This window comes from Nematolebias whitei, chromosome 15 (assembly GCF_014905685.2).
Source record: "Nematolebias whitei isolate Nwh7 chromosome 15, NemWhi1, whole genome shotgun sequence".
NCBI lineage: Eukaryota > Metazoa > Chordata > Actinopteri > Cyprinodontiformes > Rivulidae > Nematolebias > Nematolebias whitei.
This window is the reverse complement of record NC_056512.1, coordinates 25,586,059-25,609,274: the sequence shown is the minus strand read 5'-3', so window position 1 is coordinate 25,609,274 and position 23,216 is coordinate 25,586,059. Positions and strand designations below refer to the sequence as shown.

At 38.7% G+C, this 23,216-nt stretch overlaps 1 protein-coding gene across 1 annotated transcript in view; it reads left to right on the top strand.

Moving 5' to 3' along the window:
• Positions 1 to 23,216, top strand: part of cacna1ha (calcium channel, voltage-dependent, T type, alpha 1H subunit a) — a 163,760-nt gene that overhangs the window by 129,095 nt on the left and 11,449 nt on the right. The window contains exons 13-25 of the mRNA XM_037688512.1: positions 484 to 571; positions 653 to 936; positions 2,691 to 3,065; positions 10,800 to 10,903; positions 11,132 to 11,255; positions 12,521 to 12,589; positions 12,696 to 12,880; positions 12,967 to 13,093; positions 13,520 to 13,645; positions 13,756 to 13,845; positions 15,626 to 15,839; positions 19,363 to 19,514; positions 20,959 to 21,068. Coding sequence (XP_037544440.1) covers positions 484 to 571; positions 653 to 936; positions 2,691 to 3,065; positions 10,800 to 10,903; positions 11,132 to 11,255; positions 12,521 to 12,589; positions 12,696 to 12,880; positions 12,967 to 13,093; positions 13,520 to 13,645; positions 13,756 to 13,845; positions 15,626 to 15,839; positions 19,363 to 19,514; positions 20,959 to 21,068 — 2,048 coding nt within the window. The remainder of the gene's footprint in view (positions 1 to 483; positions 572 to 652; positions 937 to 2,690; positions 3,066 to 10,799; positions 10,904 to 11,131; positions 11,256 to 12,520; positions 12,590 to 12,695; positions 12,881 to 12,966; positions 13,094 to 13,519; positions 13,646 to 13,755; positions 13,846 to 15,625; positions 15,840 to 19,362; positions 19,515 to 20,958; positions 21,069 to 23,216) is intronic.

Genomic DNA, 23,216 nt, shown 5'->3' with positions numbered 1-23,216 from the left:
AAAAAAAAAAAAATATATATATATATATATTTTTTTTTTTTTTTTGAATATAAAACCAGTTCTTGGATAAATTCTTGTATGTTAATGCAACCCCAGTTCATCCTTAAGAGCCCATTTTATTCCTGTATCATTCATAAGCTAGAGTTAGCTGAACAAACAACTAAAATATACCATTAAAAATTGTCAAGTACTGGACTGAAACCGTGTAAAAACAGCCAGGACTACATTAAAATTATACAAGAAAATCTGACTCTTTTAAAGCAGCATAATATAAAATGATGTGTGACTGCTGCACTGTACTGGATGCAGTCACTTATATCGGTGAAGACGTACAGAAGCTCAACAATGAACAAAGTTTTTTCTTGAAAAAAACAACAACAGCACTGAGTAATTACATAGAAGCTACATTTTCAAAAGTTTTAATTGGGGCAGGATTGGTACTGAACACAGAATAAGAAACTGTATTATATGTGTGCATTGTAGGGAGATGCTAATCGGTCCGAATCAGACGACGAAAAGAAATCCGACAATTTCGACGAGGATGAAAAAGTCGAACAGTTCAGAGACACCGGTAGGTGAAATGAAGAGCACATTCAGTTTATTCACTGTTTTCTTGCTCATTTCTAAACATGCCTTTATTTCTGTTCCGTAGAGCTAAAAATGTACTCTCTGATGCTAACGGCCAACGGTCACATTGACCCCCATGGCACCGTGGCTCCTCCAATTATTATGCGCACCGCAGCGACACCCATGCCCACGCCTAAAAGCTCATTGGGCCCCGAGTCCATTTTGGAGGAGGAACTTTTGTACAGAGATGGGATATCCCAACAGAGTGAAGGTGGACTGGGCTTGAGTGAGGCTGGAGTTGACCATGTGGGCTCTCGCCGTGGAAGCTCAACATCCATAGACCCCTCAGCCTACGACCAGCGGTCTTTAGTGAGTTATCTTATAGGTTTCACTAACAATTTATAGATAATAACCAAAATGTACATTTTCAAGCAAGTGATTATCGCCTACCATCATGTAAGACAGGCGATAATGTAATATTTTATGTGTGTATGTATGTTTATATGTCTGTCTGTTAGCAAAATATCAATCATCAGATGCACATTTACAACTGATTTACTTTTGGAATTAGCTCTGAGTACGACTGCCACCACAGCAAATTGACATTAGCAAACACAGAAATCACTGAGTCAGTAAAGTTTATAAAAAAAAAGTTTGATGTGGTAGTAGCCAATAGTAATCTGCAACACGTATTTCGAGCACTTTCAGATAGTACAGGCGTTTTGTGAAAAACTTTGTTGAAATGTGACAGACATGGTGTATTCCTTGAAAAAAATGCTATTTTTGTTTAAATATATCAAATTCATACTGGTAGTTTTTTCCCCTCTCATCTTTAGTGACATCCATATTTTAATGTAAAGTTTTTATATGGCATTGGGAGTACAGTAGTCCCTCATTTATCGTGGGGTATCAGTACCCTGAAGTCCCGCAATAAGTGAAAAACCACAAAGTAAGAATGGTAGTACAAGTAGTAAGTAGTAGTTTATATACATACTAAACATAATAAATCCTTCCCACACTCTTGCAATATTCTAAACAATATTTCTAAACTCTAAACGCTCTAAAAGAGCACAGAACGTCCTGATTTCAGCTCTCTGCCTCCGCTGCACTCTGCCACCTGCCAATCTTGGCCACGCCCACCTCTCAGCTGCAGAGATCAGCTGCATGAAGAAGCTTCTCTCACAGCTGTGGGCTGCACACAGGTGCTAAATACTTTAAGATAATTTATTTTAAATAAATATTCCATGCCGGTCGTGCGCCTCATCCATAAATCAGCCAGTTGTGTTTCATGTCCAATCGTATTTTGAAAAACTGCGATAGAGCGAGTCCGCAAAAATGAACCGCGAAGTAGAGAGGGACTACTGTAATTATTTTTACATAATCTAAATTTACGTTGTCTAAAATTCAAAACATGAAGAAAACACACCATGTTTTAAAGCAACAAATTAATGGGAAAACATCAACCTGAAGTGAGTTATAAAAACGGGAAGCATCATACTTTCATTTGATGGCCGGGTATTTCTTGTTCTTATGACGTCTGTCTGGAGCGTTTATGTACATGATTCTGCTGGTTTCAGTTGATCCAACATCAAATTACTTTAAATATTTTAATGTTTATGTTAATTCAGGTCTTTTGTTTGAAATATCCATTATGTCTTCCATAGAGTGTTTCATTAAAGCCTTGTGGTATGAAGTCCATCTTCAGTATGTTTGATCAACACAGAAGAGAGATAAAATATCTGTTCATAAATTTAAAGTGTCCGGAAACTGTGAATGACTTAAAGGTCCTCTCTTAGAGTGAAAATGTTGATCAATGCTAATAAAAGATGGTTGTTTGTTAAGATAATATTTGGTCTTAAGTGTAATCCTGTTTGCTACGATGGCCACAGAGTTAGCAAGAAAAATATGTTGTATGTTCTTTTATTAAATTTCAAAGATAAATCCAGATTAATAAATAGTCTGAACCATGTGAATCTGTAATTCTAATTGTCTGAATTAACGTCTCTCAAGGTGCAAATTTTCTGTGTTGAGTCCCATCCACAGCATATTCAGTCCCAAAACAACTGGATTCAGTTCATATTTTTATGTATTAGATGTGATTCGGTTTCATTTCTGCTCCATAGAGTCTCTCGAGTCCGGGTCGGCGTTCTCCTCTTGCCCTCCGTGGTTCAGGCAGCTCATGGGGGAGCCGTCGCTCCAGCTGGAACAGCCTGGGAAGAGCGCCAAGCCTGAAAAGGCGAGACACCAGCGGAGAAAGGGAGAGTTTATTGTCAGGGGAAGGTGGAGAGGAGGAGGAGGACGGCCAGGATGAGAACGAGGAGGCTGGGGTCAACAACAGACTGAAGCCGGGGTGCGTGGAGCTGCAGCCACCATCTCCTCTCGGTCCCTCTATAATAACAGAGTATGGCGACTGCAATGGGAGGACTCAGACGTACGACCCAAACGTAAACTCCGACCTCAAAGATGACTTCTCGACAGAGGATGACTTAGACGATGACGTAAGTTATGAGTCAGAGCTTTCACAATGATTTTTCTGAACTCTGCAGATTCCTAAAGGTCCTACAGGCTCCTAATTGCTGCTCTTCTGACTTTTACAAATTCAGTTCTTCTTCGTATAAATTGACTATTTTTAAAGTGATTTTTCAGATCTTTTTAAGTGAAGGTTATTGTGAAGGTTATGGACACGTTTTGATATCTTACCTGTTGTAGATAGCTCTTTGAATGGACTCAACTTAAATAAATAATTAAACCTCTCCATAGCACTGAAACTGCCCTGCTGAAGGTCTTTAACGACATCTTCAGATCCACAGATACTGGTGATTCTGTGCTGCTTGTCCTGTTGGACCTCACAGCCGCCTTTGACACCATCGACCATGAGATCCTCATTGCTAGGTTGGAGCAGTGGGTGGGCATCACAGGGTCAGCCCTCAATTGGTTCAGATCCTACCTCACTGACATATCCTTTTATGTCTCCATCAAGGATTTTAGTTCTGCAGCGGCAGAGCCTAAATGGGGGGTCCCGCAGGGGTCCATCCTGTGTCCCTTCCTATTCTCTTTATACCTGCTGCCGCTTGGTGCTATTTTCCGGAAACACAACATGCCCTTCCACTTCTATGCTGATGACTGTCAAATTAACTTCCCCCTAAGACACAATGGTACATGCTCTATTCAACCTCTGCTCGACTGCCTGGCTGACATCAGGGACTGGATGGCTTTAAACTTCTTAAGTTTCAATGAAAAGAATCTGAAATCATGTTGTTCCCTCCCAACGACACGATCACAAACCACTGCATCGACCTCTCTGCTCTAACCCTGTCAGAAAAACAAAGAGTCACTAATCTGGGACTGATAATGGACCCTTCCCTGAAACTTAACAATCATATAAACATGATTGCTAAATCATGTTTCTTCCAACTGAGGCGGCTGTCTAAACTGAAGCCCATATCCAAAAAGAACCTGGAGACAGTAATACATGCATTCATTACATCTAGGCTTGATTACTGCAATTCACTCCTGTTTGGTATCAGTCAAACCTCTATAGCATGACTACAACTGGTCCAGAATGCAGCAGCCCGATTTTTAACCAGTACAGGCAAAAGAGAGCACATTACACCAGTTTTGGCCTCACTGCACTGGTTACCGGTTCATTTTCGAATCCAGAAACCGCTGAACAGCACCCCCCCCCCCCCCCACACACACACACACACACACATACCTCTCTGATCTGCTACAACCGTATGTCCCACCACGTTCCCTGAGGTCAGCGGACCAGTTGCTCCTCACAGTTCCAGGAACTCGTCTTAAGCGCAGAGGTGACAGGGCCTTCTCTGTAGTAGGACCAAGACTCTGGAACGAGTTACCTCTGCTTGTCAGACAGGCCCCCTCCCTCTCGGTTTTCATGTCCCGTTTAAAAATCCACTACTGTTCAGTAGCTTTCAACACCAGATGATCTGTGTTTTGATCCTGTATGCTCCACACTGGTTAGTCGTCATATTTATTATCTGCATCATTTTTATGTCTATTTTCTGATTTACTTCATTTTGTATATTGCTTCATGTGTTACCTGTTGTTCTGTCTGTACAGCACTTAGGTTGGCCTTGTTGCTGTTTTAAGTGCTCTATAAATAAAGTGGTATGGTATGGTAACTTAAAGAAATAGTTTAATTTTGACCAACAGAGGAGCTAACTTGTAGTCTGAGGCCAAAACCAGTATGAATTTCTGTCTTCTTAAAACAGCTAGTTTAAAAAATCTATAGTGGTTCATGTAAATGCGCTTTTGTAAACTTTTACATCACCATCACTTTTACGTTAAACTGTTTTTTTTTACACTTTTTTTGCAAGCACAAGTAGCAGCAGCAGCTAGCTGTAGCACCACCAGTGCAGCATGGTGCATTTCTCAAAGGAATATTTTAATGTTTCTGTCACATTTTACCAAAATGTATTGTCAAAATTTGTAGGAAGACGTAAAAGGAAAAACACTATACAGTAACGCTTAAACGCGATGGTGGAGGGTTGATGAGCTTGGTTTATTAGAGTTCTTTAATTTAATTTGAGGCCGTCTGTCAGATGCTTAAATTTTGCCTGAAGTTCAAATTACAAGACAGTCCTTATAAAATCAGTAGCAGGTGTTGAAAAGGTCTAGTTAAAAGAGTGGGGAGCCTTCAGGGCCTTCTACACCTCCAAAGAAGGCCTAATAATTTAACACATTTGAATTGTTGCTTAAATTATTGTTTAACTAATATTTATTTTCAATGTATTTTTGCTAATTTTTGCTAATTTCTCTTATTTATGTGTAAACTACTTTGCAGATGAGTACACAACTTTAATATTTATGAAAATACAGTTATCCAATCAGATCCTTTTAAATTAGCATATTCATGCGGAAACATGTTTGGAGCTGTGGTAGCTTGGTCAGTCTTGTAATCCTGAGGTTGTGGGTTTGAGTCCCAGTTACATCAGGAGGGACATCCGGTGTAAAACATTTGCCAAATCTTTCATGAAAGTTTGCTCACTGTGGCAACCCCTGAAGAAGGGAGCAGCCAAAAGAAACATACTTTTAGGCAGAAACATGGTTGAAGGTTGTTTGTCACTGTTTAGGACTTCACTGTTAAGAGAGAAGGCTGAGTTCATTTAAAGACAGGATGAATTTGTATAATAACTAACTGGAAAATAAACTGATCCCAGTGGTTAGAGAGTGAGTGGGACCAAATTATGGGACTCTGAGTCTTTGGGTAGGAATTTACTGCTTGGTGGAGAGACAGTTTACTGGAACTCATCAGACTGATGAAGCCCTCTGGATAGAGGACGAAATGTCTCTATAAAAAAGAAACTGTCCAGATGACCTGATTGAGAATTATTGGATTTGGTACCTGGATGATTGAGCATGAACTTTGTTGCTTTGGGTAGGAAGGCCCTGTAGGCTTTCTTATTTATTTATTTATTTTTTAACTACATGCATGTTTTCAATGCATTCAGTTGCAATCTGTAAATAAAAAAGTGAAGGTTAAACATCCCATGTGAGTTTACATGAATAATTTTGACATTATTTTGGTTCCATTACATGAAGAAATCTTACAACAAAAAGTTATGTGGGTTACTGTTAAATTTTCGTGCGAATTATCTGAAATTACATGTTGTACTTAAACATACGAGAGTGAGTGTCCCACATTGCATGCTGGGTAGCTCTGAAGGCCTTGCTTTTTTATTCATGGTTCACCACTGAGTTAAAGTTTAGACCAGTGGTGTCAAACCCACAGAGGGCCAAATAAAAAAAATAAAAAAAAATTCAAACTGAAGGCCAGGTTCAGAATCTACATGAACTCAAGTTTATTTATTTATTTAGTTTATTTGATAGGCACTGACACACAATAACATAGACAAACTGAATAAAGCAGTAGTCTCATGCCTGTATCATGGTGCTCATAATGTGAGCTAATTTGCAGCACTTGTCCTTAGATGGGCTTTTATACACAGGATAGCTAAAATACTATTAAGAAGTGCTAGATAAGAAGTTAGAACTTAGATACTCAACATCTTCTCTTGGTTGCAGGTTCCTCATCAAGAGTTTGACTGGTCTCATTTGACATTCTTTGTTGCAGTTTTGACATCACAATCAAAGATTACAAAAAAAAAAATAAATAAAGTGATAAAAGTATTTTATATTTAAAATAACATCTTGGGGGCCAGATAAGATGTCAACGAGAGCCACGTTTGGCCCCCGGGCCTTGAATTTGACACACATGGTTTAGAACATTAAAAAAATTAAATTATAGTGGCAAGACCAAAGCATATACCAACACATCCTAAAGAACTGAAAGAACATGTTTTAAAAAAAGTATTGTTAGAAGTACGAACTTCATTTTGTTAAAGGTATACTGTTATACTAATCTCATGCTGTGTTGTTCATCAACATACATCTTAAGACCTCAAACCAAACAGGTAATTATTAAGACCTGATGGGTAAAACTGTAAAATAGTAGTAGGAATGTACAAATGTAGATTCAGTGTGTGCTTTTTCAGTTGCCCTTTCCTTTGTCTTCTGTCTTTTGTTTCCCCATAACTGCAAAATACCACGGGGTGTGTTTAGTGTTCACGTTGCAAGATCACACACTAATTGTCATGCTTTGATTCATTAGCTCTCGGAGTAATTGTTTTCTCAGTGGGTACAAAACAACGTGCACGTACATGCGCAAACATAAATGGGTTCATGAATGCAAATGTCTACATGTGTGTGAAAAACGAGCGTTTTACTCTCCTGTTGGTTTTAGATGACCTGGATTGTGACAATGCTCATGCTTTGATTGGCCTCAGATGTAGTTCATAATGCCGTAAGGTCCTTGTAAACAAAAAATACAGCTCATTTGAAACAGGGTTTGGGGCGTGTGTGTGCACGATGTGCTAAGTGAGATGAATTTTTATCAAGAATTTTGGAGTTTGGCTCTTAAAAGACCTGATCAGCAAGTATTACTTTGTACTCAAACTTACACAGTACACACATGTAACCATAAGAGTGCATGAGGCTGTGTGCCAAATAGGCAGAGTCTGAGAGGCCTGAGTCTGGGCTATTTTTAATTAGAATCCTAAAGTACAAAAGCTGAGGATCTAAGCTTTCTTCTGTTTGTTTTATTGCTAACTTTAATGAGCTCCATGAGACTCCATGGAGCTCGGGCACTGGCTAGGTTGGAAGTCCACCTGTTCGGTCCTAATTAACTCCATCTGATTATGCAGTGAAACACATGTTTGTTGTACCCTTATAGATTTAAATAAGGAGTAGCTAACGTCAGCAACACCAAGAAGCTATGAATCCTGCATTGTTCACTGAGGCTGCTCAAGTTGTGGAGAGTCCATTTGATTCTGTGTAATACGGCTTTTTTTGAGACATGATGTTCTTTTAGTGACTTGCACGGGTTTAACTTACATTTTCCTAATGTCAAACAATTCTTCAAAGTATAAAAGTAAGTGTTCATGATCAACGGGAGAGTTCAGATCTTTTGATGTTGGGTTTTGTGGAAAGCATATTATCTGGTGATATCCTGACTGTTTCAGTGTTTCCAACTGAGCAACTTTGTTGCTATATTTAGAAAGTTTTCAGACATCTCTAGTGACTAGTTAATAAAAAAAACAAGTCACTAGCAACTTACATAGTGACTTTTGTTTAGTGGTACTGTATTAGAGACTTTTAGAGTATGCAGGTGTGAATGGAATTTTATTTTTATTTTTTTTCCCAACAAGAAGACGGGTACTCCCAAATCACTCAGTCGTCATGCAGCATCCCTTCCAGCTGCAGTCAGAGCAGGAGACATTCACCCCACTGCATCCAGGCCCTAATTTTTTTCATTTACCCTTTATTTTTACAGGTGCATTGAGTCATGAGAACTCATTTTCAAGAGAGACCTGTTTTTTTGGGAGCAGATGGTGGAGGTTAAGGGCATTGCTCAAAAGCCCAGAGTGATGGAGGCAGGTGTGGGTGTTTCACCTTTTCCACCCACATTTTGATGTTGACGGTACCGGGAGTTGAACCTGTGACTTTGCGATCACAGGCCCACCTTCTCTAACCTCTGCGCCACCACTCCCCATGCTGCTGCTGACTTATCCATGGTGGAATGTAAATGTCAAATTATCTATCTTAACTTCATTGCTGCATTAGTCCCAAACCTGGGCTGAATTTGTTAAGTTGTGGCATAAATACACCAAGAATCAACAAATTAAAGTTCATTTGTAGTTCTAAATATTTCTATTCATTTTTTTGTCTCCCCATAACCTGATTCCTCTCTGGTCAATGATGTAAATTAGGTGATGATATCATTTAATGACAAAGCAACTTTTAGGACAGAGACAGTAGCTTCCTTCCTTGATGAAAAGTTGGCAACACTGTTTTGGGCGGCACAAAAGATTCGTACTGTTGCCTCACAGCAAGAAGGTCTTGGGTTCAAAGCCCAGGTTGGGCCTGGTGGTCTTTATGTGTGGAGTTTACCTGTTCTCCTTGTGCTTGCTTGAGTTTCCTCCCACTGTCCAATACAACATGCATGTTGATGCTTTCAGTCCCAGGCCTCCCTTGAAAAAGAGATCTGTAATCTTAATGGGATTTGTCTGGTTATTAAATAACAGTTAAATAAAAATAAATGTTGATATTTTTTTTGAATGACCTCAGTTTGGAGAAATGTCAGTTTTATGTCAATGGCACATTAAAAAAAAAAAAAAAACAGAAGTTGACCAATGAATTTACAGTTTAGTCTAACAAAATGTTAAAATACAACAGTAAAAATCAGAAAGCAGGAAGAGATGAGACATTTAAAACCACCAGCTCTTTGTGGTTTCATACTCTGAATGGAGTTTAGCTCTGGTCATGTTCACTCACGCAGACTCGTGTTCGTGCTGTTGTTATTCGGCGCATTGTTTTTGCACTATTAAGTGTTTAGTGTATTCTTAGATTAGCATATTTCTAAATTCATATCTTAGATCTTATTACTGTTTTTCTTTTACAATTTATGCTTTTGTTGGATGTAACTGGGACCCTGTGTACACAATTTTGTTCCACCACATGTACCACATGCGAATGACAGTAAAGAAACCTTGACCTTGATCTTGTCAAGCTAAAGGATCAACGAGCTAACGGCTAGTCTCATGGAGACCAAAGTGGATTCCTGCTGCCTTCACACAACTTCAGTCTCAAAGATTTTAGAGCATTTCATTTAAAAGTACAGTTAATTTCTCAATACATCTACATTCTAGCAGAAATACATGAAAGTGGAAGTGCAACAGCTAGCTGCCGCTGCTATTTAATTGCATTTAAACAGACATAGAATATTATAACAATACATGTGCAATGCAAAATTGATTATGATGTAAAAGTTTACAAAAATAGCATTTGTTGAACATTGTTGAGATTACTGTTGTTTTAAAATAAATCTGCTCAGACTGACCAACTAACCAAAGTTGTTCAAGGTACTATCTACAACAGGTAAGATAATGACCATTCACAACCTTTACACAGAACCCCACTTACAAAGATCAGAACTTTTGCTTTAAATAACACTAAAATATTTGCACTAAAATCCTGATTTACGCAAATAACATGCAATTTAGTCTCTTTTTGTTTCTTATAGCTGCTTTACTACCAGTCCACAGCATTCATTCCTCCAAATAACATTGTCAATGTAAAGCATTAAAGGCTGCTGGGTAATAAAACTTATCACACATAGTGTTAACCTGTTCAAGTTAACAGGAAAAACATCTATTAGTTCTAGTTTGAAATGAAGTGAATCAGCTGATGCCACCAGAGAGTTTTTCTGCAACGATCTTGAGTGATAATTGTCATTTTCAGGTCAAAATTTGAGTTTTTCAAACGCAGCGACACGGCGCTCCTCTTGTTTGAATAATTGTAAAGTGAGTTTCTGTTAGAATCACATTATGTTGACAAAACAATTCAATCATTTTGGACACTAAACTGCAGATGAATCAATGCAGGCTGCTGTTGAAGCGAACATCATTGAGCTGTAATGGAGGCGAGGAGTTTGTTCGCTCGTGTTAGAATTTAAATAAAAAGAAAACGCCCCGAGTGGGTCATAAACACCACGACGGTGGTGCTGATAAAGATTTTACTATTTGCCAACTTGATGCAGTCACCACTTTGACACCAATAGTGGTTTTGGTTTATAGCGTGCAGTGATGAATAGGAAGGAAAGTCGTTTTGTTGCTGCTGTTCTGAATTGATGTGACCTCTCGTTGCTGCAGAGTCCTTTCTGCTACTGGGTCCGGAGAGAAATCCACAACATCAAACCCCGCTGGTGCAAAGAACATGAAACATGGACGCTCTACTTATTTTCTCCAGAGAGCCCGTGAGACAAACACACATTTATAACCATCATTTGTTTCGAGCAGCTGACGTTTCCAATTCATTTACCAGGAAAACAATAAAAATTCCTGTTATACTTTTAAATCTTTCTTTAAAACAAGTGTACTTATCTATGTTTCGACTTTTGCTTGCTGCTGTGTGCCTTCCAGTTGTTTGGTCAACATCTGGAAGCCATCCTAAATATTTTAAAGGGGATTTTGTGCGTTTTCAGAGTTCGTATCTGGTGCCAAAGTGTGATCTCTCACAAACTGTTCGACCACGTGGTTCTGGTTTTCATCTTCCTCAACTGCATCACCATCGCTCTGGAGAGGCCTGATATTCAGCTGCACAGCAAGGTGAGACAGCCGATAATCACTAACTGGCCAGATACATTTGTTTTTTCTTGTGAGATACAGAGCGGGGGAGAAAATACTGAGTTTATAAAAAAAAAAATGCAATTCATTGAATGAATGGCTTCAGAACCGGTTAGGATTGATGTGTGAAGTGCTTGTTTATTTAAAAACTAAATGCTAAACTTAAATGGATGACTGAATGTTGGATTTTGTACCTGGATTATTGAGCATGAACTTGGCTGTTAAATGGTTAAGGTTTCTAAAGTGGGGTTTTGTGGAGTTATCAGCAGTCAGAATCTTACCTGCAGTAGACGATGGTCTCTGACTCTAAAATCAAAGAGAATCTACTTGAGTCAAGCGGTTTGTCCAAGTGCGTCACTTCCACAGTAATTCCTGCCACTCTAAAAACAATTACGCTCTCAAAAATTTAATTTACATTTTTATTTAATAATTTTTTTTGTAAAGCTTTATTATTGTTTTCAGTTAATCTTTACACTGGTCCAAATGAAACATGTGTTGAAAACCAGAACATGTTAGGGTGCAAACTGGCAGAGAGGGAGAAAATAATAGCTTTTAAAATACAATAAGGTTTTTATTTTTACATTGTATTTATTTGCCACCAAATATTAACCCTATCAGGTCACTCTTCATATATTTCAGTTTTACAACATGTATTTTACACAAAATGCTATTGCTAACAAACCCCTTTCCAATCTTCGTTATAAAGGATAAACTTGTTTGTTAATTACAAAGTAATGCAAAAGTGATGGTTGTGTAATAGTGGTTGCATAAACCACTATGAACATTTTAATTTGGAATTATTTGAAGACTCTAGAAATAGACGTTGGAACTAGTTCAAACCTAATTAGACAAAATGAAAATCTAATTTCTGAAATCTGTAGATTTATTATTTAGCCCAGCATTTCATGCCTGCACGTTTTTTTTGATATAATATAAAATCTGCTTTAATTTGTGTTTTTGTTGCTCATCAGATAATTATGTTCCATCCATTTTACTGTAGCATTTGACGAAACAGTTAATAATTAAATAAAGTGAACAGCATGAACCCGTAGAGAGCCTTAAAATGTAAATACAACATAACTTTACAAAGTAAGATAATAACCCACACACCAATTGTTGTTAAGTAGCATTTTTGATGATTTCAGCAACACTCAAACGAAACATCTGCTTGTGTCATGGTACAATGTCTTCACGATTAAGTCCATTTAAGTAAACTTGGACTAAATATAATTTCATTTGCCCTTTAGGAGCGAGTGTTTCTGAGTGTGTCCAACTACATTTTCACTGTGATCTTCCTAGCAGAGATGGCAATTAAGGTAAGCACTCTTCCAATTACCTTTCTGAACATTTTTTTATTTTTATTTTTAATAATATTATTAAAATTCAATATCTGCTTCCCTGACTTCACTGTTGTTTCATCAGGTTGTAGCTCTTGGTTTCTGCTTCGGGAAGCAGAGCTACCTGCAGTCTAGCTGGAACATTTTGGATGGGGTTTTGGTGTTTGTGTCCCTGGTGGACATCCTGGTCTCTCTGGCCTACACAAGTGGGAACAGAATCCTGGGGATTCTCCGAGTCCTGCGCCTTCTACGCACACTCCGCCCACTCAGGTGTGTTTTGTGCGATGATCCAAGAATACCTATTGCCCTTCCTTTACTTTAATATTTGTATTTTTTTTTAATGATTGTAATTCCAGGGTGATCAGTCGAGCCCCAGGTTTAAAGCTGGTCGTGGAGACGCTCATCACGTCTCTCAGACCTATTGGGAACATTGTTTTGATCTGTTGCGCCTTCTTCATTGTGTTTGGAATCCTGGGGGTCCAGGTATTTATTGTTTCACAACACAGACACGTTAGCGCTAGCTGCACCCATTATGCATGTTTTTGTTGCTCTCTTGAGCTATTTTACCCTTTGTTGCTTAAATGTCAGCCGTGCTGATCAGCTGCATGCTGTATGTGACTGTGGCAGGAGGGAATTCAAGCATTCTGAAAATCCACTAGGCATAAAGCTTTTGAGTGCGAGTCTTGAGAACAATGACACTGAGTTAAGTGGGATAAGGAGCAACACAACCCCCAGGGCGTTTATTAGTCAAGCACTTCCCGTAAGAAGAACTCGATGAAACATCCTTTAATCCATGACATTAATGGCTGAAAGCTTAAACTGCGGCACACGTCATTGCAACTGAGATAATGAGGAAATGACATAGAAATAACCACAAAGACTTCCATCTTTATAACCTTTATTTTTTAGCTCTTCAAAGGGAAGTTCTACCACTGTGAAGGTCTGGACACTAAAAACATCACGAACAAGTCTGACTGCCTGCAGGCCAACTACCGCTGGATACGAAGGAAGTACAACTTCGACAACTTGATTCAGGTACAAATTCAATTTAACAGGTTTGGGAAGAATGATGGAAGATAATAAATGTCTGCAGATTTTTCTCAGCAACTCAGTGTTACTTTACATCTCTGTGTTTTTGTCGCCAGGCTCTGATGTCTCTGTTTGTGCTGTCGTGTAAGGACGGCTGGGTCAACATCATGTATGATGGACTGGATGCAGTGGGAGTGGATCAGCAGGTAAACATTTGACACTTCTCTATGGGAGTGTGGGGAGGAATGGATTTTTGTGAACGCTTGTGGCCCACCTGAGGCTGTCTCTCCTCCGTTCTGGAAATTTATTCTGCATACTGAAAAACAACAAAAATACAACAAAAAATAAATAAATAAATAAATAAAAACATTACATTTGAGATCAAAAAGAGTATAGAGTAGTCCGTCGCTACTTCGCGGTTCGTTTTTCGTGGATTCACTCTATCGCGGTTTTTCAAAGTAAGATTGAACATGGCACACAGTTGGCTGATTGATGGATGAGCCGCAAGATTGGCATGGAATTTTAATTTAAAATAAATTATTTTAAATTATTTAGCACCTGCTGCACCTTTGTGCAGCCCACACAGCAAGATACGCTTCCTCCTGCAGCTGATCAGCTGATCTCTGTGCAGATTGGATAAGTGGGCGTGGCCGAGAGCGCTTGCAGGTGGCTGAGAGCAGAGGAGGCAAGGAGCTGAAATCATGACATTCTGTGCTCTTTTAAAGCGTTCAGACTAGTTTAGATACATTGTTTAAAATATTGCAAGAGTGTGGGAAGGGTTTATAATGCCTTTATATATATATATATATATATATATATATCAATAAACTACTACTTACAACATGTACTTCTATTCCTACTTTGCGGTTTTTCACTTATTGCGAGTCTTCAGAGTACAGATCCCCAGTGATAAATGAGGGACTACTGTAATCCAAAAAATTTAATCATGTATTTCACCTTGGTTCACATGTTTATTCTTCTCAGTTTTGCAATATAGTAGTCCATCGATTATCTGGGGAGGGTTACGTTCCACATTCCAGAATGACAGGTGAAAAACCGAGAAGTAGGAACGCTATTTATTTAAGTATTTATATATATTTTAAGGCTTTATAAACCCTTCTCACATTCTTGCAATGCAAACTCTTAAACCTACGTAATTTTAACGTATTGTACAGTGCTGCAAAATTCGACTCATCAGCTCTGCAGATCTGCAGCTCGGATCCAATACAGCTCGGTTCCGGTTCAACAGACCTGCCCCGCAGCGACGAAGCCCACCGCCCCTCCCAGGTTGATGTGTGTGTAGATAATTGATCTTCAGGAAGTTTCAGGATTATTTACAACTTTCCTGCCAGTTCTGTGAGCTTCATGGATAGATCCCTTTGTTTTTCAGGTCTCTCTATGAGTCCCCGAGGCTCAATGGATTTAACTTGTATAAATAAAGGTTGAATGAATGAAATTGTTTCTTCTGACTCTGCAATGCAAAACTTTCCTTCCATTTTGGCAGAAAGCAGCGTCTGGAAACACTGTTGGCTTCTGGGTAGTGTAGTTATTTGGAGTGGCATTACAGTATAGGCTTATTAAAAGAAAACTACAAAATGGCAGCACCTGTCCGAAGCTTTTTTTTTTGGTTAACTATTTATCCCATACATCCCAATCACATGAGTAATATAAAAGTTGACAACCTTTAAAAAAAATGCGAAGTAGCAAGGGACTACTGTACTCAGAAATCCCATTTTTCAGTATAAGTTATCTTAAAAAATGTGAGTATTTTGTAATAGATCAGTGAAATTAAACCAAATAATGGGTATTTTTCTTATATTCATAAACATACGGTGAGGCTTTGAACTAGACATTCATGCATGCTTTTCATTTTACTAGTTCAGCTGCTAAATTTAATTGTTTTTTCCTTTTTTATTACCAAAAACATGTGTCTGCTGTCTGGAAGAAAACTAAAAACTCAAATCTTTCACCCTCTGTCCTCCTCAGCCTGTCAGGAACCACAATCCCTGGATGCTGCTCTACTTCATCTCCTTCCTGCTCATAGTCAGCTTCTTCGTGCTCAACATGTTCGTCGGCGTGGTCGTGGAGAACTTCCACAAGTGTCGACAGGACCAGGAAGAGGAGGAGGCCCGCCTGCGAGAGGAGAAGAGGCTCAAAATGATAGATAAAAAACGCAGGAGTAAGGAGAATGGAGGGGCTGGTCGGTAGTCTATTTTTCTGAGCACTGCCTGCTTTCAGAGCTTGAAAAACAAAGAGGAATGATGAACGAGGGAAAACAGGGAAATAAATATGGAACAAACATAAAAAGAGGGAGAGATAAAGACTGGCTAGCTCACATGACTGATCACTGGCAGAGGGTGTGCGCTATGCCAATCTGATGCATGTAACTGTACGACTGCAGCCCCATCCCAACCTCCCCTAACCCTGCATGGAAAACAAGAAATTGTCACAATAGCCAATGAAAAGAACTAAAAGTCACCAAAACTGCCACAAGTTCACTGTAAAAATAAGACCCGCAACATTTAACAAGTTTTAGTTTGTACTATAAATATTTTGTAACGTGTAAAATGAAATAATTTGCCACGTTAATTTGGTTTAAAGAACCCACAGGTAGCACTTTTGCATGTATAGTCTCAGAAGGAACTTTTTCTGTAACGTCGTGAGAAAATTTTACTCGTAAAATTTTCCTCTGTGAAATGTCGGTCGTCCCCCCCCACCCCCCCCAAAATGCATGTGCAAGACCCTGAGACGCCTTTCAACTTTGGCAGAACGAGGACCTTCCTTCTAACTTTGCTTTGACTGGCAGACTCAGAAACATAGCAGACATTTTGGCTGCTATTTATTAAGAAATATTTTGTGGTTAACAGAACTATTAGTGGATGTTAAAAGTTCAAATCTTTTGAAATGGGGTTCTCAGAGCAGGTTGTAATGTTGAGAACTCTTTGACCTCAGTTTGGACGATCGGAGTTTATCTCACTAGATTTATGAGCTAATGGTTAGTCAGGTCTATACCAATGTGGCCTCAGACTGCACTGAATGTGCTACAGCTAGATGCTGCTGCTGCTGCTATCCATGCTTGCAAATAATAGTAATCTATCTGAATACAGTAGTCCCTCGTTTATTGCGGGGGTTATGTTCCAGACCCTCTCACAATAAGTGAAAATCTGCCAAGTAGCAACGTGACATTTATTTTAGTATTTATATATATTTAAAAGCTTTAGAAACCCTTCCCACACTTTTGCAATGTTCTAAACTCTTAAATCTACGTCATTTTAACAACATACATACAATACTGTATATGTAGCTACTAAATTTTACTTACTATCTCTGCAGAACAGCAACAGCTCTCGGTTTTGGTCCGACTCTGTTCTGTTTCTACAGATGTACAATGCAGCAACAAAGTCCACCATCAATGTTCTAAACTCTTAACCCTACTAATTTTAACAACGTACTTATATGTAGCTATTAAATTCTACTTACCAGCTTGTTCCCGCTCGGAGGTCCTCGTGAGCCGGTTGAAAGAGATGAAAAAATTCCCGGTGGGCTCCTACGATGGTCCTCGTCGGCCAGCTCTCAAGATTCACCGATGGGTCTGGAGGTCTGGTTCTGGTCCAGTTTGGTCAGTTCCATGCGGCTCTCTGCATCCATTGAGCACGGAGGTCATTGTAATAAGTGCAAAACTTTGTGCAATTAGCTCAAAACTTCCCTCTAGTATTTCAGCAGAAGGAAACAGGGGTTTGGGGCGGGGCACTGTTGGCTTCTGGAAAATGTAGTTATTATGAGCAGGAATACAGTGTAGGCTTCCTGAGAGAAAACTACAAAATGACGGCACCTGCCCGAAGTATTTTATTTTTTTGTAAACTTTTTACTGTACAGTACTGTATCCAGTACTGTCCCAATCACGTGGGTAAAATTAAAGTTGACAATCGTGTCCTGTACAACTTTTTTTAATTTTATAATTTCTTTACTTACTTTTTCTCCTATTCAATCTTACTTTAAAAAACGGCAATAGAGCGAGTCTGCAAAAGTCGAACTGCGAAGTACTGTAATCGCATAATGTCAAACTGGCAGGAATTCATTCAATCTTTATTTAGACATATTAATCCCATTGAGCCTCGAGGACTCATTTACAAGAGAGACCTGATTCTTAACAAAGAGTGATGACAACAATGGATAACAACAACAACAATAGTCATAAAATAGGCATACAAATTTAAGTTTCTCTTCTTAAAAAAAAACCCCAAAACAAATCAAAACAAAATAGCAACCAAAAGGACAATCAAGAGGAATAGCAGCAAAAAAAAAAAAAAACAGATCACAATTAGAAAACTAAAAACAGGAACATGTCTCATTGTAAGGGTTTCTAAACTAATTCAAAGCAAACAATCTAAAACCATCCATTGGCCTTGTCAGACTTGCCCTTAACTCGACATTTTGTCAGAAATAAACTATTTTCTTCAAATTGAGGTTGCTTATAGAGCTATCTACAACAAGTAAGATAATAAATGTTCAGAACATTTCCACAGAACTCTATTATAAAAGATCTGAACGACCTCTTGAAGGTACATTTACATTACTGAGTTACATTTTAAGGCAGTATGATGTATGCAGAATTTTCTTTTTTTAATCTTCATTTTTAGTGCTTAGTCTCACTGGTCCAAAGCTTCACTAAAAATCAGTGAATTAACAAATAACTGATCGGTTCCATTGAAAACCCCTAACTCCAGGGTTTGGCCATGCAATCAGCCCAAACTCATCTATCATTTCAAAGAACACTTCAGTTTTTGAACCACTGAGATTTTATCCTGTAGCGACGCTACCGGAGAGGAGAGAGGCTCCGGTGTTGAATCAGCACAGGTTGGCTCGGAATGATAAAACCCTTTTGAGAGCATCGTGCTGTTGAACACAACCTGGCTAGCCTCTCAACATCACAAACATTTCATCCAATATGAGCATGCAAAGGACAAACAGGGCATGATGTAACAGAGACGGGCACACTAAACTATTGTTCAGACCGTGTGAGTGCAATCTGTTAGACGATGTATGGGGTCACAGCATATTTTACTAAACACCAGCTCACATTTTTAGCTAGATGCAGCAATATATTTCTTATAATTCCCTTTATGTATATTAAAGCATGGTATAGAAACATCACATTACAAAATAATAGAAAATAATTGATCTTTCAGAGAAACTGTATATTATACAAATATTCATAAAGGATCATTTCTTATCATTTTTCTTTTTAAAGCTGTAGAGCATGAGTCTAATATGTGTTGGTTTGTTAAAAAAACAGGTAGTAAACAAGAAAAACATTTAGCTTAGCTTCAGCTGCTTCTTTTCCAGCACTCTAGTGAATAAAACACCTTCAGTCGTAAAACAAGGGCCCTACAGAGGCTGTATGTTACAGGCCTAACTGTTACTCATGTCCTCTCACATGTGAACACACCAGCAGTCGTGTGCACAGTCTAGTTGGATAATGAGATAAACTGCAATTTGCCAAAACATTTGATCACAATTCAAGACACGAGCACGTCTTGGTTGAATAAAAAAATTGAAAACAGGAGAGTTTTCCCAACGCAAGCAGAGGCTGTGGAGATCATTGATCCCTCCTCCTCTGCCTCGCTGTGCACACCACTGGGCGCATAATGTTTTGAGAGAACAAAGAGTCACGGAAAAATTTTGCTCGTTATATTTCGTTTTGCTGTGTTTGTGCGTTTCAGAAGCCAAGCAGAGGCCGTATTATGCGGACTACTCTCCTGTGCGTCTTTCCATCCACTCACTGTGCACGAGCCACTACCTGGACCTCTTCATCACCTTCATCATTTGCATCAATGTCTTCACAATGAGCATTGAGCACTACAATCAGCCACAGGTAATTAGATATCGCTCTCATGAACCTAAAAGAGTATGCAGTTATAACTGGGCTGCCGTTACAGCTCATACGAAGACGCTTTTAATAGTTTTTATACTTTTGTATCATAATCCGCATAATTTACTATTGAAATCCAAATCAAATCTACTTTTGTGCATCCTATTGATCAATAACTACATTTACATTATTACAGACTTTCTGTCTGGCTGTAAAACACATTGGGGGCAGTTTGTAATGTTTAGATACCAAAAAATGTTTCTTAAACTATTACATCTGCTACCAGTCAATAAATCAGCATCCTGTCAATGAGCCTTTGCAGTCACACAAATATTAGCTTTATGTCCATGGTCACTGAGCATTTTTACAACATGTATGTAGTTTATTATAAATAAGCAAAGAAGTGATTGTCCTCAAATGGAATTTTGTAGAATGGTCATTTTGCAGTATCATTAAATCCCTTTTAATGCATTTTTAACAGCTAATGGGATCCAAGAAATCCACTGTTTTGTACTATAGCAAAAGCAAAGTTATTTTGGTAATGTTGGAAAATTAATATCAAAGATCTATGGGGAAAGTTAATATTGACCGTAAAGGAATAAAAGCTGAATGGAAAAAAATTGGATCTTGCAGATCTTGTTCTTCAACTTTATGAGCAGGTTCCAGTTTCTTCTTCTGCTTTTAACAATATTCACTTAAAAACTTACAGAATTTGTTTTTTTTTTGCATGTTGAAAAATTATTTTCTTGAATGTTTCTTACATGTTGAGCCAATCCCTCTTGCAAATGTCTCGACATGAAAAAATAATCTTTCTGAAAAACAAATAAAATGAATATTTTCTACAAAAAGTTGTCATGTTAGATTTTTTTTTTTAATGTTCTGCTGACAAACCAGTTGGCTTACATGTATGTATTATTTATCTAATTGTGTATTAATGGTACATTACAGTTGAAGTTAAAATGTTTTTTATTTGTGTGTTTTTTAGTGTTCCTGAGAGACATTGCTTGGAGTCAGAACATCTGTTACTAATAATAAAAGCATGTAAATTTGCAGACAATATCTGTGCAAGATTACAGTGTAATGTTGTGTTTGAGCCCCACCATAAAGATATGGACATATGAGTATTGTTGTTGCTCTCAGAGAGAGATTTCAATTGCAAGGCTGAGGTGAAACAGTTCAAAAATATCTTCCAGATCTCAGTATTTTAGCTTTATAAACACCCCACCATCAGCAAAGTAAGATTATTGTAATTTAAAAAAAAGATATAAATCCTAGTAATTTTAAAACTTGCTTTTATTCCAATAATCCATTTTCTTTACTTGCTTTCCTGTGCAGGCTTGTAGGGGGAGCTAGTGCTTGTTTACAAGTATTTGTTATAAAGACTCAACTATATTGTTGGGTTGTTAGTGTAAATTCTAAAACAGCATTCATATTTTTCTCTGTTCAGTATTTGGAGGAGGTCCTGAAGTACTGTAACTACGTGTTCACCTTCATCTTCGTCATCGAGGCCCTTCTCAAACTTGCTGCATTTGGCTTCCAAAGGTTCTTTAAAGACAGGTAAAATCCAAGACGACTGCACATAGAATACGCACTCTCATGCTCCAGAACACTAAATAAAATGTACAATCTACTCAAACTTTCTCCACTCTCACAGGTACGAGCGTATTGATATGCGTTTTTATGTCTGTAGCTGTTGGTTTCAGTAGAGAGTTGATGAATTCATTTATGTGGTTTTCTAGTGACTTGGAGAAGGTCTTCCTCAGGGTACACTGTGAGGGTTGCTCAGCAAATATAGGATTGGGGCCCATTGCTACGAGCTGTGTGGGCCCTTTACACGTGGTACAAGAGTTTGGTTCACATTGCCGGCAGTAAGTGAACTCCACCTTGGCTGTCACTGATTCTGTTCATAACTGTCATGGACAGAATTTCTCGGTGCAGAAAGGCGGCGAAGGAAGTTCAGTTCAGTGGCCTCCGGATTCTATCTCTGCTATTTGCAGATGTGGTCCTGTTGGCATCATCGTGCCCAGATCTTCAGCTCACACTGGAGTGGTTTGCAGCCGAGTGTGAAGTGGCTGGGATGCGAATCTGTCACGAACCTCAATGTTGGAACCCAATTGCAGAGAGATGAGTGAGGCAGGAGTTCAAAAAACCAAAACAATTTATTTTTTAAACAACAAAACAAAAGGCTGTCGGTGCAGCAAAACTTACTTTTGGCAGATTGGATCAGAAATAATGCAGAGCAGATCATCAGGGGGGCAGAAACCAGGCAAGGCAGAAGAGGATTGTGAAGTCTGAGAACATAGAACAATCACCGGACAAGGAGTGAAGGAAAGAAAGGCTTTTTATGTGACAGAGGGAGAGTTAGTAATGAGAGCACCTGGGCAAGTGGCTGATGAAGGACAGGTGTGAATGATAAAGACTGAGTGGAGAAGCAGACTGAGGAATGAGAGGAACATAACAGAAACAGATAAACAGAAAATCACACACAAAGCAGAACAACATAAAATAAAAAGCAGACAGAGACAGAAACTTGAAATGGAAAGAAATGATTTAGTTAGTGGAATGATTGCTTGAAGATATGAATGTTGGTTCCTGGTTGCAGCTTGAAGGAGGTGGCAGAGGCTTGGCAGATGGGGGGGCAGCGGGGGCCGCTGACCGTGACAGAATCAGCACCTCCCAAATCTGAGGCCATGGTCTTCAGTCAGTAAAGTGTGGATTGTTCTCTGCAGGTCAAGGGTGAGGTTCTGTCTCTGCCTCAAGTGGAGCAGTTCAAGTGTCTTGAGGTTTTTGTCAAGGGAATGTGTATTATTTACACTCACCATGCTCCATACTTTTCACTGCTCTTTTACCATTTTTTGTGAATTATATTCAAATGTTCCATGTAACAATCAGTCTTCATGTGACTGGTCAGTGAAGGGACAACAGAAGATAGATTTTATCAAGGTCGGATTGATATGATTATAGTGACATGTTTCTTTCAGAGTCCTTGACCTTCCAGGTTCCCTCCCCACTTCTGTCTGGAGCTGGGTTCTGATAATAGCTAGACAGGGTGGGGAGGGGCTGGGAGTCTGGCAGTTGGAAGTTTCTATAATTTTTTATTTTTTTGTTCAGGAAGTCAGAACGGGTTAAAGCCTCAGATTGGTGGAAGCATTGATAAGTGGGAACTTGTAAATGCATTGATCTTCTGCGACTGCTGACTGTTCTCCAAATCTTTGTAAATAAATTGAAGAAGTCTACACCTGGTTGCTTTGGGAATTGCTTTTTTCCACAACAGTTTTATTCACGAGTGAGGGAAGAATGGAGCGTGACATTGACAGATGGATTGGTGCAACATCGGCAGTATTGCGGACACTGTGCCAATCTGTGGTGGTAAAGAGGGAGCTGAGATGTAAGGCCAAGCTCTCTGTTTACTGGTCAGTCTACGTTCCTACGCTCACCTATGTTTACAAGCTCTGGGTAGTGACCAAAAGAACGAGATCACAGATAGAGGCGGTTGAAATGAGTTTTCTCCACAGGGTAGCTGGACTCTCCCTTAAATTACTGTATGAAAATTCTAGTCATAGTTTGCAGTGACTAGCAAATTAAAAAGAAAAAACAAAGAGATATTGGTTTTTCCAGGCACAGTAAATGCAGCACAACTTACATTTAAGGTCAAAACTATATATATATATATATATATATATATATATATATATATATATATAT